The 15,049-nt window shown below is 44.6% G+C and overlaps 1 protein-coding gene across 3 annotated transcripts; it reads right to left on the bottom strand.

Annotated features, from left to right (window-relative positions):
* Nucleotides 1-943: 943 nt before the first annotated feature.
* LOC144104522 (uncharacterized) lies at nt 944-12,486 on the bottom strand. 3 transcript variants are annotated; one of them, XM_077637601.1, is made up of 8 exons: nt 12,409-12,486; nt 11,773-11,806; nt 10,818-10,891; nt 9,465-9,568; nt 8,293-8,434; nt 6,394-6,508; nt 4,916-5,049; nt 944-2,184 (listed from the first exon to the last, which is right to left on the bottom strand). In XM_077637601.1, the coding sequence occupies exons 1-8, from the start codon at nt 12,457-12,459 to the stop codon at nt 1,075-1,077; spliced, it is 1,764 nt and encodes a 587-aa protein (XP_077493727.1). In that variant the 5' UTR covers nt 12,460-12,486; the 3' UTR covers nt 944-1,074. The 3 variants fall into 3 exon arrangements, with proteins under 3 accessions (XP_077493727.1, XP_077493728.1, XP_077493729.1); XM_077637602.1 differs by having other exon boundaries at nt 12,405-12,433; XM_077637603.1 differs by lacking the exons at nt 10,818-10,891; nt 12,409-12,486 and having other exon boundaries at nt 11,773-11,787.
* Nucleotides 12,487-15,049: the final 2,563 nt, after the last annotated feature.

The raw sequence follows: 15,049 nt of genomic DNA on the forward strand, positions 1-15,049 counted from the left end.
GAACATTGCAAGTCTGAGGAAAAGATTCTCGCAATCGCGTTTGTAGCACTATTTTCTCTTCGTAGAGATTAATATTGCGTTAATTTCGTCCTCGGCGAAATCTCAGTCTATAGGCATGTATAGGGCGTTGCAGCCATTTTTGCCTTCTATTTAGAATTTTTATTCATTAGATTCATTAGTGCACTTATGGAAAATATTACCTGACTTTGCTTCTATTTGCGTGACACTCTCTCCAGACCTATGTATACACTCAACAGGAGAGCTGCTTATTTAAAATCCGCAACGTAGTGGCGCGTCTGTAGGTATAATGAGCATGTTTACTTGCAGTGTACCCAGCAACAGAGTAGAAAGCGGGGGTAGCCATAGACGGTCCGACTTTGAGCGTGGTCATTACAAGTGACATTAAGGACACTGGTCTTATAGCAGAACTGTGTTTATTGAAACCAGTCTCAACGCCGATCAAAAAGAGGATACACGAGGTGCTTCAGTGGGGGTGCAGCCTACTATCTGATGCAAGATCTAAACGCCGGTCAAAAGGAGGATACACAAGGTGCGTCACGTGGGGGTGCAGCCTACTCTACGATGCAAGACCTGAACACCGATCAATAGGGGGATACACGAGGTGCTTCACGTGAGGGTGCAGCCTACTATCTGATGCAAGATCTGAACGCCGGTGAAAAGGAGGATACACAAGGTGCTTCACGTATGGGTACAGCCTACTCTACGATGCAAGATCTGAACGACGATCGAAAGGAGGATACACGAGGTGCTTCACGTGGGGGTGCAGCTTACTCTGATGCAAGATCTGAATGCTGATCAAAAGGAGGATACACAAGGTGCTTCACGTGGGGGTGCAGCCTACTCTACGATGCAAGATCTGAACACTGATCAATAGGGGGATACACGAGGTGCTTCACGTGAGGGTGCAGCATACTATCTGATGCAAGATCTGAACGCCGGTGAAAAGGAGGATACACAAGGTGCTTCACGTATGGGTACAGCCTACTCTACGATGCAAGATCTGAACGACGATCAAAAGGAGGATACACGAGGTGCTTCACGTGGGGGTGCAGCTTACTCTGATGCAAGATCTGAACGCTGGTCAAAAGGAGGATACACAAGGTGCTTCACGTGGGGGTGCAGCCTACTCTCCGACGCAAGATCTGAACGCCGGTCAAAGGGAGGATACACGAGGTGCTTCGCGTGGGGGTGCAGCCTACTTTCCGATGCAAGATCTGAACGCCGGTCAAAGGGAGGATACAGGAGGTGCTTCGCGTGGGGATGCAGCCTACTTTCCGATGCAAGATCTGAACGCCGGTCAAAGGGAGGATACACGAGGTGCTTCGCGTGGGGATGCAGCATACTCTCCGATGCAAGATCTGGACGCCGGTCAAAGGGAGGATATACGAGGTGCTTCGCGTGGGGGTGCAGCCTACTTTTCGATGCAAGATCTGAACGCCGGTCAAAGGGAGGATACACGAGGTGCTTCGCGTGGGGATGCAGCATACTCTCCGATGCAAGATCTGAACGCCGGTCAAAGGGAGGATACACGAGGTGCTTCGCGTGGGGATGCAGCCTACTTTCCGATGCAAGATCTGAACGCCGGTCAAAGGGAGGATACACGAGGTGCTTCGCGTGGGGATGCAGCCTACTTTCCGATGCAAGATCTGAACGCCGGTCAAAGGGAGGATACACGAGGTGCTTCGCGTGGGGATGCAGCATACTCTCCGATGCAAGATCTGAACGCCGGTCAAAGGGAGGATACACGAGGTGCTTCGCGTGGGGATGCAGCCTACTTTCCGATGCAAGATCTGAACGCCGGTCAAAGGGAGGATACACGAGGTTCTTCGCGTGGGGATGCAGCCTAATCTCCGATGCAAGATCTGAACGCCGGTCAAAGGGAGGATATACGAGGTGCTTCGCGTGGGGGTGCACCCTACTCTCCATTGTAAAATGGTCAGGGATCGCAGGTCCATCCCCATCGGTTATTTCGGTGTTGGTCTTTTCGGTAACATAGGCCCCGTGCTTTCCGATGTGCTTTTTTATCCATGGCATGAACACGTCAACGCGAGTAAAGACTTGCGGATGTATGACGCAGCCAGGTTTGGCGACAAACGATGCGATGCCGACTTGGACGTACCTCCCTCTTGGTTGTGGTAGGAATAGCGGCCCTCCGGAGTCAGCCTGGATTTAGGAAAAACATTATTGTTCTGTCTAGTTCTACATTTTCAAGCTCAATGACATTGTCGTAGCTTGTGTGCTCGTAAGATTTTTCTTTTTGGCATAAATACGTTTTATGATTTGGGCGAAAATTTTTTTTGCAACTCTTTCGGGCCTTTCTGAGGCGGTCACCTTCATAAGCGTTCAGTTCGGAGCTCGCCTGGATAAATAATAAATTAAAACCACTCTGTTATAAACGTGCCCAGTAAACCTGGCTCCGTGTAGAGTACGCTGCATATATTGGCCTCGTGTTTATGCGCCGTTAAGTTCCAATGACAACAACATCAGAAACATGAGGTAACACTATCAGACGGTGAGCAGGCATTCATATCACTCTCGTACGTATTTTTTGTATTTCTGCATGCATTTAGCATTTATCTCAACCAATGCACGTGGGTGAAGTGACCTGTTTTGCCCGATGTGTTCTGCATTTTTCATGTGTGCGTTTTAATGCGCTGATTTTTTTGCTGCGTCTCTTTTTGAAAGCCTTCAATATTTAATCAAGACTGAGGTCAAATGCGGCCGTTTGTTACTTGGTGCCACCTAAATTCAAAAGCTTGATTGAAGAAATCTGATGACGTACCGGCATTCCCCGCCACATGTCCTGTACAAGGCTGCTTAAAGATAACGAGATTTATGTGTGTCAATCACTAAAGAAACAGCGAAGTCTGCCCCAGAGGAAACCACAACAGGCGTACTAATGACGTAGTCACCCTCTTTTAGAGGGACGTCTTATGAACATTCTTAAAGATAGGCCCTCATAAGGGTACCCTGCTATAACGTGTCCCGCATAAAGTTCAGTATCTGTGAAAGGCCGCTAAATATTTGGTTTATGTTTACCCCTGTCTTCTGTGTCATCACTTTTCCAAGACCAATTTTCTAGACGCTGAATTGCTCGCAGGCCGCGCAGGTAACGTGCTCGCGTTGGCAAGGCTGGCATATTTCGCTGGTGGGCGTATATTTAGATGTGATCGCTTGTTCAGCGTGTTAATGGCTCTCGCAACATACCCCGGAAACGTCAGCTATTTAGTCATGTCTATGCACTGCGACAGGCAAGCCCTTTGGCACGTGAAAGTTACAACTTAAGCCGCGTACTGAGATAACGAGGCATAAGATATAACGAAGATATCGAGGGCCCCTTCGACATCATTACAATGAGCTTCAACTGTCTCCGCATTGTCAAAATCACCGTGAGGGCCAATATTTTATGCGAATGACGAAGCCACCAGCTGAATCAATGTTTCATATCTCGACAGCTGGTACCACAACTTTCTTTCCATAATGGTGTCTTCTGGAAAGCCTATCCAGCTCAGTATTTCGCCATCTTTCTCTGTGCTCCAGGCGGGAGGAAATAACTGATCATCTTGCCGGATATAGCTGTTCTGTCTGGAGGTCTCTCTTGCTTCAAGAAGTTGCTTGTAAAGATGGGCTTGGCTCGTTCCACATGACTACCAATGAAGGTCGATCGCGACCTCTTTTAGTACCGGGAAAATGAGCTAAAGACGGGGTTAATTGTTTTTTAATTGTCAAAAACTGCACAAATCGCTATGAGCACGATGATGCGGAAAGAAAAAGCTTCTTCTAAATTTAAGTAGATAAGGTACCTTTCGGGCATCTTGAACATTGATTACCATCTTAGTACAGGAGCTATTAAGTTAAAACCCTCCTACGAAGTGCGAAACTCGCAGACATCAATTTCAATGATGAGCGAGGGAAAGGAAAAGAAACGGCAACAGGCTGACTTTTTTCCATTTGAGAGTTCCCCCGATCTCTATTTTTTTTTGCAGTCGGCTGAAAGCAATGATAATATGCGCAAAACATAAAAAAACTCTTTGCTTTGAATACTGCCGTGCTTAAACAATTGTATGCGACTAAAAAGAACAAAGAAACCAGACAACGAAAAAATAGATTATGAAAAGCATTTCCACGCCTATTGACTTGCCCTCTGCAACCTAGCTCAAAATATAAGTAAGGCAGAGAAAGTGACAGAGAATTTACCAATTTAAACTAGAGGAAAAGAATACTGTTCATAATTGAATTCGCGGCTATTTTAGTTAGTTCTCACTCGGTGAAAATCCTCGAGAACTGGATATAAATAAGGTGCGAATTCACGGCAGAAAAAAGACGAAAAAGAGCGTAGGGCTTGCCCAAAGTACTGAAAACGAAGCAAATTTCAAGGTACAATATGGTATAGAAAAGCAAAGGAGTGCCGGTCAAAACGAATTTGAGCCATTTGCTGCACTATAAATGGATGGTAAAGAAGTGAAGTTGGAAAGCTACAACAGTGTTGCATACAAATATACAATTGGGGACAAAACTCTCCAGGACGCATACCCGGGAACAAAAGCGGAGAGCTGCGTTTATTAGAGAGTTGATTAGAGCCAAACTTACGAAAGTGGCAGTCAGACTCACGTGCTCCAATTATATTCTTATATATTATAAGATTATATATTCTTTGGTAGAGGCGTGACGCCTATGAACCTAGATCTCTTTTCCCGAGTCCTGGAGTGTTTTGTCCCCGAAAGTGCACTGAATGAACTCCCTGTACAGCGTGATTAGCACGGTAAATCCTAGATTCATGCCTCTTTGTTAGCAGCAGAGGGCCAAGAAAAGCACAAGGTAATATGAATCTATCGTGGATTCTAACGTTAGCCTTCACATAGCAGCAATTCAAATATCAATAAATAATACGTACATTGCAAACTCCGCTTCCGGGTTTAAATGTGCACAACATTTGGCTCTCAGTCCAGTTTTCGCCATACTCCCTGCACATTTTACCCGGCACAACCTTGACATTTGTATATTGAAGACCTTTTACTGCCGATCCATCTGTGTTGCGGAAAAAAGTGTCCAATTTTATTGCATGGAGTTACGTGAATAACGCATTTTACTTAACACGTTCTGGCATAGCGCAATATAGAAAAGTTTGTGTGAGCTCCGGAAGTAAAATAATTAGTGTCTTTTATTTTCTGCCTAGTCTTGCGGCGCCATCACTTCAAAGAACACTGTAAGCTTCAGATGCTTACACGCCCTTATCTATTCAGTGCAATTTTTGTATAGCATGACATGCTTTTAGACTCCGCTGTCGGCGCACCGCGCGTGACGTCGGCGCCAGAAAACAGGGCGAACATGGCTCCAAGCAGAAGGGAGAACACAGGGGTGAATATAAACGAAAGTTTGCAAACCTTTCCGTCTACCCTCAGGTGACCACGGGCTATTCTGCCGCCGGAACAGCGCATGAGTCTACAACAGTATCTTTGTAGTCCCTTGGTAGGAGAAGCTAGCTCGTTGCGCGATGAAGCTTAAGCTGCGTCATGCAACACGAGTGGCGCATGCGTAGTCCTGGCGACGTGTAAGCGAACCGAGCACCCTCGCGCATTGCGCCGTCTGCGCGCCCGCGGTCTCGTGCGTAACCATGGCGCCATCGTTCGGCGCAGCGCGGAGCCCGCTGAAAACAGAAAGGGCATTGAACTCTGCCACCCTTACGTCTACACTCTACCACGAGAGTATTTTTTTGTTTTTTCTTTCTACAGCCCTACTACTTATGGTTTTCTTTCCCAAATGAGCGTTGGCGGTGGTGTACCTCATCACGTGACCACACCCTGTACGTGGTTCGTGCTTTAAGATCTTCAGCCAGGGGACGCGTCGACCCATGATCTCGTGGCACGCGTACCTCTTCCATGTGATCAGGCCCCAACCCCGTGTATGCAAGCCGGGCCTCCCGCGTGGTGTAGCCTTCGTGTCGCTGCCACCCATTTGTAAAAGCCTCTGAGCCCTTTAATCGCCAAACCCGAACTGTACTCGTCATGAGAGGTTGTAACAATACCGCCAATACCGCTTAACAATACCGCCAATAACAATACCACTTGAACTATGCTATTCGCGCTGTAAATTTGTTTCTAGGTTTTTTTATTCATCAACGCTATGCGAGAATGTTTGCAGGAAAGTACGTGACGTAGTATTACACTTAGTGCTGTCTTTTGTTTTCTTGGTTAACGAGTTGTATATTCACTTCCTGTCCCGTATTTAGGAAGAATAACCCCCAGTGAACCTCCGATAAACGTCAACCCATAGAAACCAACTAAATTACTTTCAGTATTGCATGAGATGAAACGCACGGTTTTGAGTGGCGGTAGGGTAACACAAAATATCTGAGAGTGTCGAGGGTCGTACTTGGCTTCATGTGCCCCCATCCGGCAGCTACGACTTCTTTGCTCAAATCATCCAGCTTCCCTGTTGGCAGACATAGTGGCCGCACGTATTCGGAGTACTGGAAAGGCTCCTTTACCTGAAAGAGAGACGTTCGCTTTTGCATAAAAGGACTCAATACGCAGCATATGTTTCTGCCGTAAGAATGACTGAACACACAGCGCAGGTATATATATCCCTGCGTATTGCGTATATGCATGCATATGCACTGGTTTTCTACAGGCTGCATCAACTCACCTAGACATTACCGAAGAGGTCGTGACTTTGACAGGATGAACCTCCCTCTGGCATCCATGCTGGCATAGACAAGTACACTGCAGCCTTCTTGGACATTACTTTTAATTATGAGGTAAGGGTAGAATATTGTAAGAAACGTTTATGAACATATCGATCGGAATGGTGTAACCTTCCGATGCATGGCGAAATCTTGCTTTTAAAATTGGTCCTTCGCTCGCACAGAGTTGTTAAGACTCCCGTAGAAAACCAATGTGGTGCGTTTTTGCGAATTGCGAGATACATGTAGAATATTGTTAGACACTGTTATGAACATATTAGTGGGAATGATCGAATCTTCCGATGCGTTGCAAAACGTTGCTTTTAAAGTCCACCTTGCGCTCTCCACCAGCAGCTAATGCTGCCATAGAAAACCGTGGGGGGGGGGGGGGGGGGGGGTGTTTTTGAGAATAAATGGCAGAAAACTACAAGCGTCCGAAAACTTATCTCCGAATATATTGATTTCTATGATGTAATCTTATCATGCGCGAAAATGTTGGTTCAACAACAATTTCTCTCAAAAAATGCGCTTGTACAGAGTCAGTAAGTATACAACACGTTGGGTGAATCTATTCCTGAATTGTTCAGGGTGCTAAAAAACGTTGTTCCATCGGTAGACCCCATTGCGTTTCTCAAGGATTTCGTAGGCCTCTGATACAAGTAACTAGCTAACCTTTGCGTAAAATAACATTCCACTGCTCACAACTATTGTAGACGGTATCTTATCCTAGACAGCAAAAAAATGCTGCATTTCAGAACAATATTGCGGAGCAGGAAAGTTAAGCTTGCGAAACAATATGTCGTTGTGTGAAGACTCCACAACTGGAGTCCTTACACCTGGACTGTAGATAATGCCCATATATGCGCAAATCGTCATTCTCTGCTTTACATTCTTGCATAGCTGTAGTCCTCGCACCAGCAGGGGTGTGAGGATTCCCCGCTATGCAACAATGTAAAGCAGAGAATGACCAATTACGCCTATATGGACATTACCTATTAACGTTATCCCGTCATAGCCTTCAGGCGGAGCTGAAGTTTTATTTCGTCAATCTTTGTCTGAAGCTTGGCTGACCTTCAAAACCGAGTCTCGAACAGAAGCCACAGTTCAAACACATGTTCTATCTCAACTAATTCGCGTTTGGCCCAATTACGCTTGGCCATCCGTAATTTGGGGGGGGGGGGGGTGCACGTGTCACCCTAAGTAGACATATTCCTTTGCGACTTCCAGCACCTCGCTACCGATTGTGAAGGGTAACAGAGTGGATACCAAGAGAAGGCAAGTGTAGCAGAAGGTTAGATGGGCAGATGACATTAACAAATTTACGGGGATACGATAGGCGCAGCTGGCAAAGGACAGGGTTAATTGGAGAGACATGGGAGAGGCCTTTGCCCTGCAGTAGGTGCAGTCAGGCTGATGATGATGACGTGTGTTGCTTTTACACAATCAAGTTGTGTCAGCCACGTCTGAATGCTCCTTTGCAATACTGCCAAAGCAGACTGAAATTTATTTTACGGGTGATAAGTTGGTATCCTCTTCCATTTTTTTAAATTGAAATACAAAAAAGAAACAAAAATATTGTGAAGAAATACCAGTAGGATAGCGATGTCGTGTGTCCAAGGCTTCCGCTTGAAATGAAGGTGAGGGAACATCTTCTCTATTTCAACCATTTTAGCTTGTTTGACATCATGGCTGCCGTAGTATACATGACCTCTCGTCGCCATCTCACCCTTGCTGCGTTAACAAAATAAAGGAAAGGTAAATGAATACAACCGCACGTCTTTTTCATGAATCCCACTTCATGAATGCCACTGCATGAATGAAACCTCACACAAATATCCTTGCAATATGAAGGCCTCCTAAACCAGTTGTGGAAAACATCCATAGACGCACATGTAGCTGTTTACAGGCTTGCGCCTTGATCATGTGTAAAGAATGCATGTCTATTTACGAAGCCGTAACGTTTTCCTAGGGAGTGTCTACAGCCTATGGGGACAACGCACCTGATCAAAGTCGAAATTTCCACGAACTCCGTGTGACGTCACGCACACCATGCAGAACACATGTGCAATTTGTACGAAAGATGTAATGAAATCATACTCAGAACATGTGGAAAGCATATCAAATTCTGCATTATACAAATTTCTATATCATATCTCTCACCAGCCATGATTGCCTTGAGATCTCGGGATGAGTGACCGAACGACATATGCACTATCTCTGCCGCCGCGGTCGTATTTCGACGTGGGCGAAACACGTCTTGTGCTCATCGATGTCAGCGAACGTTGAAGAATACCTAGCAGTCTTAATCTATCCGTAGTCCTCACCTACGGAGTAACTCATAGCCTGAGTTGCTTCGGAATGATACAACCCTACAATCCAGTCTCAAAGCTCGATATAGGCCGCTCATATAGAACGTTACAGCAGGGACTAGTTAGGCAGTTAACGCCACTGTTTTCAGTTACAATACGCTACGGCACTATCGTTGGCACAATTCACTAAGAACGAAGTCTAATTTACACTTAATATTAGCAACACACCCATAATTCCTTGAAAAATCGATCCCATATTTTTAACCCAAACAAACTATCACTTCCGGCGAATACTCTAGCCGCGATTAGGTCAATATATGCTTCCCATTTTATGGAAAGCCCTCGCTCGGATGCATCTATTCTACACGTTTTTTAACAACACAATCAATCGGGTTATATTTTCTAAGGTAGGAGAATAAGCTTAAAATGAAAGTTTCGTCAAAAGAACTTACTTATTGGAGAGGCAGTGCGCTGCTGTAAGCACATGACGTTTGGTTATGATGGCGCCTCCGCAGAACAGCTCCAACGCTTCGGTGACGACCATTGATAGGCGAACCTTAAAAAAATTTTAGCAACAGCCACCACTGTTAACGTCAATTTAGTGTTCAGGAAATTTTATTCTGCCAGTGTAAGCGGACATAGCACACATGCGAATTACTGTTATACACAGGGCTTCCTTCAGTTAGCATGATGTGAATGGAGCGCCCAAGGCCGTTTCTGTAACCTTCCAACCGCCATTCAGCACCTTTAAAGAACACAAACTGCAGCCTGTTTCGGAGTCCGAAAAGCCACAAATGCTTTTTCACCTTCAACATACACCAAATGCACACTGATCCTCATCTTTCTATCTTGGCATTATCTTTGGCGGTGTCGTTAATTAAGTAAACATTTTTTATTCATTCGCTTTTCACAAAAAATATGCTATTTTTCTTGTTTAGATGTTTATTAATTGCTCTATTGCTTTATTCCAATGATTTAGTGATTTTTCACTGTAATATGATGTCATAGGATACCGGAAATGCAAAACAGCAAGCATTTCATAACATTCCTTAACATTCATAACATTTGTTAACATTCTTTGCACACGTCTGTGGCACTGGCTGGGAGTGCGCAGTGAGCTCTCAGAAGACCGGCTACCTATTCGGACTTACGACTAGGGAGTGTCGTGAGCTTGCACTAAGGCTGTAGAATGAGTTAATCAATTCACTGCTACTGTTTTTTCTGATGTTGCTAGATTCTGTTAAGAGCACCTCTATCAGATTGAAGCCTTTGTTAGGGCTAGTCGGTGAAGCTAACTAGGTGTAGGTTTCCTAGTCTTCAGCGATTATGAAGCGTGCTGCCGGGGGTAACCATTTTTATCCAGCTTTCACCACTTCGTTACGACGTGAGCAAATTTTAAATCTGAAAAAAAAAAACATCGGCGAGAATTGAATCAGATCATCGGCAACAAAAGTCAGCGAAATATTTGCGACACCCTGTAGTAATAGTTCCCTTTACACCGCACAAAACACTCCTTTCCTGCAGTTTTTGCTGTCGAGGGCTCACTTCAAAGTGAGCCCGACAGCAAAGTCTGCACTTTGCAGTAGAGTTCTGCAAATTTTTGAGCGCAGCGAATCGTTGCTCTCCGTCCTGAGCAACACGCGTTTTTTGAGTTGTCACTCCTTCACACTACTTTAAGTTTACATTGATATCTGCTCAACATTTTCGGTTGCCAAAAAAAAAAAAAAATTCAACGGGAAACAGGCTGTCACAAACAATCACTATTGAGTCGATATGTGAAATGCATTGAGCTGTTGTTTTCGTACCATCCATGGAAACTGCCCAGGTCTTGCAGCCGTTCCATTGACAATGAGATGTGGACTCCCGGAAACTCCGCACTCTTCAAACACCAGAAAAAAGGAAAGAAGACTTTAAGCTAAGGATGACTCAATGATTCTCTGCCACCTAGAAAGAAGATCCGAGAGAGAGTGTGCTGCAATCTGAAACGTCGCCTGAGGTTTCATGCGACTTTCGCATCAAGCAAACATAGGTTTCTATCTATAAAATTAAACATTGACAAACGCCAAGACGATGAGATCAACCCATTGAGACCAGAGACGGATGTGGAACCGAATGAAATTTTTTTAGTATTTCTGAAAATTTAGGGCTGTTAAGGTGACCCGCCGCGGTGGCTCAGTGGTTAGGGCGCTCGACTACTGATCCGGAGTTCCCGGGTTCGAACCCGACCGCGGCGGCTGCGTTTTTATGGAGGAAAAACGCTAAGGCGCCTGTGTGCAGTGCGATGTCAGTGCACGTTAAAGATCCCCAGGTGGTCGAAATTATTCCGGAGCCCTCCACTACGGCACCTCTTTCTTCCTTTCTTCTCTCACTCCCTCCTTTATCCCTTCCCTTACGGCGCGGTTCAGGTGTCCAACGATATATGAGACAGGTACTGCGCCATTTCCTTTCCCCAAAAACCAATTAGTATTATTATTAGGGCTGTTGAGGGACGTGAAACAGGAGTCCGAGTATTTCTGGTACTGCCACCCAACTGAATCACGGACAGGAAAAACGCTTCGGCTACGGGCATGATAAAATCTAGGATATCTTGAAGCCTTCAGTACACAACAAACCCAAATGCACTTTTCTTTTTTGCGCTGTGCACGCTTTCTGAGAGCCTGATCGCTTACATACAATCTGCGACGCTTTTAAACTAATACGTTCGTCTTAATTGCAGGAATCGCAATATTAGCAAATTAGTGTATAATTTAGGGCACTTACCAGAGCTATTCAGTTCGAAATCTTCCGCCATGAGCTGAAAAGTTTAATGAGACTAGTTAGCCTAAAGCACATACAGATTTTTGCACCTGAAATAACGCTTGTCTGAACACATAAAGTGTGATACAGGTGGCCAGTTTTCAAACTATATAAAGAAATAAAGACTGCCTTAACACATGCAGTGTGCTGCGAAAACATCAAAACTGTAGAACGTTTTTGCTGCTTTCATTTGCTTATGATCTTAGCGGGTTTATTTATGCACTTATATAAGTCCGCGATTAGAGCGCAATAAAGATAACTGAATTACTGCGCAGCCAAAAGTACATTGCCAGTTCTGCGTAAATTTGCTACTGCTCTGCACATATTAACCTACTTTTAACGCACCTTGAATGTTTTTTTTCTCCTGTCAAGTATTCATAACGGAATACCTAATTAAATGTATGCTTAGAAGTTTCGTTTTCAAAATGGAGTTTCTGCCAATCTTTTAAACCCCTTACAGCAGATTGTGATGCCAGTACTGAATTTTTTATTGTCAAATCGCACTTGCGTGTTTACGTAGAAGAGTTCGAAATCATTTCGTGACATATTAAAACCATAGCTCTAAATCATGAGAAAAATAGCGTTCAATACTTCACCTACTGGTGTGAGCCCACCTAGCAGCACAGTTGCTGCAAGTAGGAGAAAGATCATCCTGAATTTGTTTTCCTCAGCCCTCAAGACACCTGTACACAAAGAAATGTCAACATTAAAAAATTGTCGTTTTCTGGAGGTAACCTTTTTCTGTACCCCCTTTCACCATTTTTCAACATTGTTATACAAATATTGGTCTTTCTTGACGATGCATATTAATACTGAGTAATAATTCAATTCACATGCGTAACCTGTCCCATGAGATAAAAAGAGTCAGGATAAATGATCCCCTAGGTGTCATGTACAGACACCCACACACCGGAGCCATAAATCGTTGCTGTATAGATGTCTTGATAATTAAGTTTTTAGAACCATTACTCTAAATGAATGCATAAGTATCACCTGACATTCCAAGCACCAACGAAGTGCGAAAGGTTTTCAAGTAATTCCATAACTTTGGTGCATTCCTTTATCGAGTACCTCTCCCACTGGGTCTTCCAAGGGCTGCGGCTAAATATGACAAGAGCAACACCAATACAACAATATTTGGAAGTCAAGTTCGGTAGGTGGCAAAAGAATATTTAGCTGGCGTACCACGTAGGAGATCACTGTGCTAAGCACAAAAACCTGTTGTCCAGCTTATTAATTTTAAGTATCATTCAGTCCTAAATAATTATTCAGAAGTGTGGCTGACCATGCCAGGAAGCCAATGCAAGGAAATATTTCGAAAAACCCAATTTTTCGTAATTGCGAAAACCTACCTGCGCATGCTGAGCGGATTAACGACAGCAGGTTTAAGAACTTAGAATCGTTTCTGCTAAACATGACCCGGAGAACGGCTACTACATTGCAATTTCTTAGCGCGCATACTAATAACGCGTAACCAGCCACTTTATTGAACTCTTGCGCTATGCGGCATTCGATGCTTCACAACGGAGTTTTCAATCTCGAAAGAAAGGCGTATAAAAGGTAGCTTCAAAATGATAGCGCAGTATGGTACAGTAACCTTCAAGAGAAGAAATGTCCTGTAGATTGAACCTCGAAACGTGATTCTGCACTTGACTATTGTGAACAAGAAAATTCAAGCTTTCAAAAGAAGAGTAATTAGTGTAATCTCCGACAATCTTTTACCGCAGTAACTCTTGCCAATGAACCGCAGTGGGGTCCGGATGGTTTTACGGTTCGCCTCGTATGTTGGCTGTTCGGTGTTGTTCACTGTTGTTCAATGAACACAATCATTGCCGGGGTCTAACATTCTATATCTCCGGCATTAAATGCTTAAGAAATTGTCTGAGCTTTCGTGGGTACATAGAAACACCTTATGCCATAGCGCTATTAGCCAACGTTCTTACGTCATTGAAATCTGACGTGCAACTGTTTTCTAAGCATGAACCATTCTACATATACCTAGTTTTCTGAGCAGTGAGTACGGCGTGCATATTTATACGAAGGAACTAAAGTGCGTGAAACAGGCTTCCCTTCCTGTTATCGCTCTCCACTGTACTTAATAATAATAATTGGTTTTTGGGGAAAGGAAATGGCGCAGTATCTGTCTCATATATCGTTGGACACCTGAACCGCGCCGTAAGGGAAGGGATAAGGGAGGGAGTGAAAGAAGAAAGGAAGAAGGAGGTGCCGTAGTGGAGGGCTCCGGAATAATTTCGACCACCTGGGGATCTTTAACGCGCACTGACATCGCACAGCACACGAGCGTCTTAGCGTTTTTCCTCCACTGTACTTCTCCTGGTGTCCTCTTCCTGTCCCTTTATTTTCGCCAGATGCTACTGGGGTGCTCAACATATGAAATAGAAACTGACGCGGCCGGCATCATGTTTTGCTCCCTTTTTGTATTTTTGTAATAATAAACCACTACTGCTACTAAATCTTGTTAAAGCTGGAGAAGTCCTTTTCATATCACTCGCAGAAAATGTGAAATTATTTTCAAATGAGAGTTCACTTACCGAAGAGCTGTCCAAGTCAGGATGCCCTGAGTACCAAGTGGAGTTCTTTCTAGTTTCGCGCGAGACGCAGGGCACAGGTGTCAGTTCCTTTGTAGTCGTCTATAGCGTTTTCAGCTCTCTGTGTGCCGTCTGTCCGCTATTTTTCCCACCACAGCCATCAAACGACCGCATACTGACTCGACAAAAAAGGTGAATTTGTGGAAACAATAGCAAACGGAACAGATCCCGTGATGCCTGTTTTTGCTGGACGCTGCAGCACGGCATAGAAGAACCCATTTGCTTTTAGGACACAACACCAAGTTTATTTTTATTTATTGATTTTGGTTCATCCCCGGCTTCTGCCCAGAGTTTTCAGACGAAAGACTGACGATGCTGTATTCAGATACAACTCAAAACGGAGCGTCAAACGACCCTCGTAGTAGAGTCTTCAAATAATACATCAACCCATGACCATGATGTTTCGGGTCATTCGCGTTATACCTGCTAGAGTGGCACTGTAGGTGGCTAGCAGGGCTGAGGAGGTGGGCGGCCACATCATTACTCTATGGTATAAACGCTATAGGTTAGCGGGATACCTTTTAGGGGTGTTTGCAGCTATCGTCTTGAGTTGTACCTGACCCAGAATCTACACGAGGCGTTCGTCGGTATCTCTGAAAGGTAGTTGTATAAAAGACGTGAGAGGGGGGGGG

The sequence above is a fragment of the Amblyomma americanum genome, chromosome 9 (genome assembly GCF_052857255.1).
Source record: "Amblyomma americanum isolate KBUSLIRL-KWMA chromosome 9, ASM5285725v1, whole genome shotgun sequence".
Classification (NCBI taxonomy): Eukaryota; Metazoa; Arthropoda; class Arachnida; order Ixodida; family Ixodidae; genus Amblyomma; species Amblyomma americanum.